General features: G+C 67.3%; 1 protein-coding gene and 1 long non-coding RNA gene across 3 annotated transcripts in view; both read right to left on the bottom strand.

Moving 5' to 3' along the window:
• The window catches only part of SARDH (sarcosine dehydrogenase), a 61,615-nt gene that overhangs the window by 33,920 nt on the left and 24,700 nt on the right, over positions 1-2,995 (bottom strand). The window contains exon 13 of one of the 2 annotated variants that reach the window (XM_023525418.1): positions 339-452. The exons of the other annotated variant lie outside the window; for it this stretch is intronic. Coding sequence (XP_023381186.1) covers positions 339-452 — 114 coding nt within the window. The remainder of the gene's footprint in view (positions 1-338; positions 453-2,995) is intronic. 2 annotated transcript variants of the gene reach the window in all.
• Positions 1,946-2,710, bottom strand: LOC111733388. The gene is made up of 2 exons (XR_002777968.1): positions 2,618-2,710; positions 1,946-2,380 (listed from the first exon to the last, which is right to left on the bottom strand). It is a non-coding gene; the product is annotated as an uncharacterized LOC111733388 (long non-coding RNA).

Genomic DNA, 2,995 nt, shown 5'->3' with positions numbered 1-2,995 from the left:
AAAGGGCAAAGAAGCTGGCACTGTGCTTTCTGCACGAGCTGCCTGTGAGAACACCCCGTGTGGTGCAAACTTGGGGGGAAGGCCTGGCTCCCAAGACCTCGCCACTTCCACCTCCAACGGGAGTGGCGAGCCAGGCGCTCGGGCGAGGGGCAGTGAGCTGCCAGGTGCCCCGTCCAACCAGCCCCACCTGCCCACTTCCAGAGGGAGAGGGACGGCAAGGAGGCCCCAGACCACGGTCCCTCCCCAGCCCAGGTCTCTGTGCTTGTCCCCTGGCTCTGGAGGGGCTGCAGAGGGGGCACTGCGCTGGGCCAGGGAAGGGGGCGGACGCGGCCACTGACCACGTCGTGGTGCGGCGGGAAGTCAAAGGTGTGCTCGTCAGCCAGCAGCTTGCCGTAGGCGTGGTCCTGGTGCGCCCGGTTCCCGTAAGCCCCGTAGTAGTCGTATGGGAGGACCTGGGGAGGGGGCACCAGCGTCACCGTCACCGGCCTTCCCCCCACCCCCCACCCCCGCAGACATGGCTCGGTGGGCCCTGAGCTGGTCCCGGCAGAGACCAGGATAGCAAAACAGGTCTGGCCCAGCCCTCCCCAAGCTTCACCCAGCCCGAGCGTGCTGTGGACGCTGGCGGGGGTGGAGGAGTCCAGGCATTCCATAGTCACACAAATGACACCTCGGTCACCGTGGTGGTGGGGGGTCTGCGAGCCGATGGGCTGAGCTGGTTGGGGGCCCAGGAGGATGGAGAAGGAACTGGGTGTCCTTGACGTGTGGGGTGACGGGAGGCCAGGGCCACTGTCACGGCTTTCAACTCAGTGCCAAGCGGGACAAGGCCCAGGGCCGCTGGCTGGAAGGGGCTGACGGAGTGGGAGGGCCCCAGCTGCTGTTGCCATGGTGACCCGGGACCAGGCCCTGCTCGAAGTGCCCCCTCGCCCACGGCGAGTCCCTTCCACGGACGAGGACCGAGGCACAGAGATGAGGAACGTGCCCTCGCCAGGTCGCAGGCGAGGGCCTGACGCAGCCCGGCATGAACCCGGGTGGCAGGTGGGCCCCGCGGGCTGGTTCCTCGGCTGCCACTCACCTTGGCCTCTCCTGGCCCTGCCGGCCGCGCTCAGAGACGCCCCCAGCCCCACGGTGGCGTGGCACCCCCCTCCCCCGCTCCCGACTGGCCGGCAGCCCTGGAAGCGGGTGGGCCAGCCCGTCCGTCCATGCCCCCTCCATCTCCTCATGTCCCGCCCCGTCTCCTCCTTTTCACAGAGCAGAGCAGACAGGGGTGCTGGCCGGGCCAGGCCACTCCGCTCCCCAGCGCCTGCTCAAGCCCCGGCCCCCGGGGTCCCTTCCCTGGAGTCTCTGAAGGGGCTCATCTCCCCGGCCTGACAGGGTGCGGCTCCCGCGGGCCCCTAGGGCCCGGAGGGCCATCCTGCTGGATGCTGGGGACTCGGAGCCACCTAGCCACCCAGCGCCCTGGACTCCCGAGGTGGCTCCCGGGCGGCGGTGGCAGGCCTGGCCACCTTGGGTCCTGCCGAGTTCCCAGTGCCCCACCCGCCTCTTCTCGCCCGGGTTTCTGGGAAGAGGGACTTCCAGAAACAGACCCGGCCAGGATGCAGTGGGCTCTGCATCCTCCCTGCCTGGGGGTCCTGTCCCAGGGCCCCCAGCCTCTCAGCCTCGAGGGGACAGCTGCTCCACGGGATGGTCTCAGGGAGCCCCGCCTCCTCCATCCTCCCAGGAGACCCTCGTCCAGTGGGCTGCACCTCAAGGAGGCTCTGGGCTCCTGCCCTGGGGGCATGGGTCCCTACAGGCCAGCAGAAGAGGTGACGGTGTCCCAGGAGCAGAGGCCGCTCGAGAGCCCTGGCTCCCATCTCCCCTGACAACGGCCTGGAACGCTCCTTGGGACGTGGGTTGCTATGGAGATGGAGGATGGGCAGGCTGGAAAGGGGACTGGCAAATATAGCAACAGGAAAGAGATTTTAATTTGTACAAACGAGGATCAAAACACGACCCCGTGCTTGGGCTTAAAGCATCACGTCTCCTGCTCCCAAGGACCCAGCCCAAGGGGTTCGCAGGAGGGTGGTTCTGATTGTCCTATCTGAAGGTCTGGGCCCCTGGGAGGCACTGGGGGTGCCGGGGACACCCCCCCAGGAGGACACCCAGAGACCAGGATGCTGCTGTGAGATCCCAACTCACAAACGAACACACAGAATGTATAATTTTGTGCTAAATCCTCCCACTCACGTAAACTAACGGTTGCGGTTGCCCAAAATACATGAACACAACTATGAGAAGATGCTCTAATTTCTCCTGTGAACGGGGGGGTGTAGTGTGCCGCCTGCTCCCTGTGGAACTCCAGCTTCCCCGGGGGCCCGTTTGGACGATGGGAGGCCTGGCCACCCTGTGGGCGGTGAGTGACACCGTGAGGACATCTGCAGAGGAGGCGCCATGCGCTCACAGGCAGATCGACGGGCTCGGCTTCCCCACGTGCAGGATGAGTCACCTGCCCCGCCGCAGGGCAGGTCGGCTCGCCGGCCGCTGAGCCGGCCACTGACGACAGCAGAGGGCACAGCCCCTGCGGCCGGCGGCGGGGTGAGGAGGGACCCGGCGGCGGGCGGTGGGCGTGGGGCCTACTCACCGGAGCTGTGCCTTCGGGGGTGAACCACCCCGGCCGCTCCCAGCCATGCCGCTCCTGGAACACGCAGCCTTGTGCAAGGAGCTCCTGGGCGTGGGGACGACAGGCACCCTGCACGCCGGGCCGGACACTCCCGTGCAGGGCAGAGGGCGACTGATCTGCCACTTTATACCCGAGGGAGCAGAGGGCAAAGGGGCCCTGGAGCCCAGAACTGGGTGGGGCCCAAGGCCAGGCTCCCACCCCAGGGCCCCCACCCCCACCCAGGACTGTCGTCTATAGAACTACCTCCCGGCAAGGACCCAGGTATTTACGTGGGAGCCCGAACCCCAGTGCGGCCCGTGAGGAGGGAACCAGGATGAACGGGGTCCCAAGGGCGGGGCC

The sequence above is a fragment of the Pteropus vampyrus genome, unplaced genomic scaffold, assembly GCF_000151845.1.
Source record: "Pteropus vampyrus isolate Shadow unplaced genomic scaffold, Pvam_2.0 Scaffold558, whole genome shotgun sequence".
Lineage (NCBI taxonomy): Eukaryota > Metazoa > Chordata > Mammalia > Chiroptera > Pteropodidae > Pteropus > Pteropus vampyrus.
This window is presented reverse-complemented; position numbering and strand designations above follow the sequence as displayed.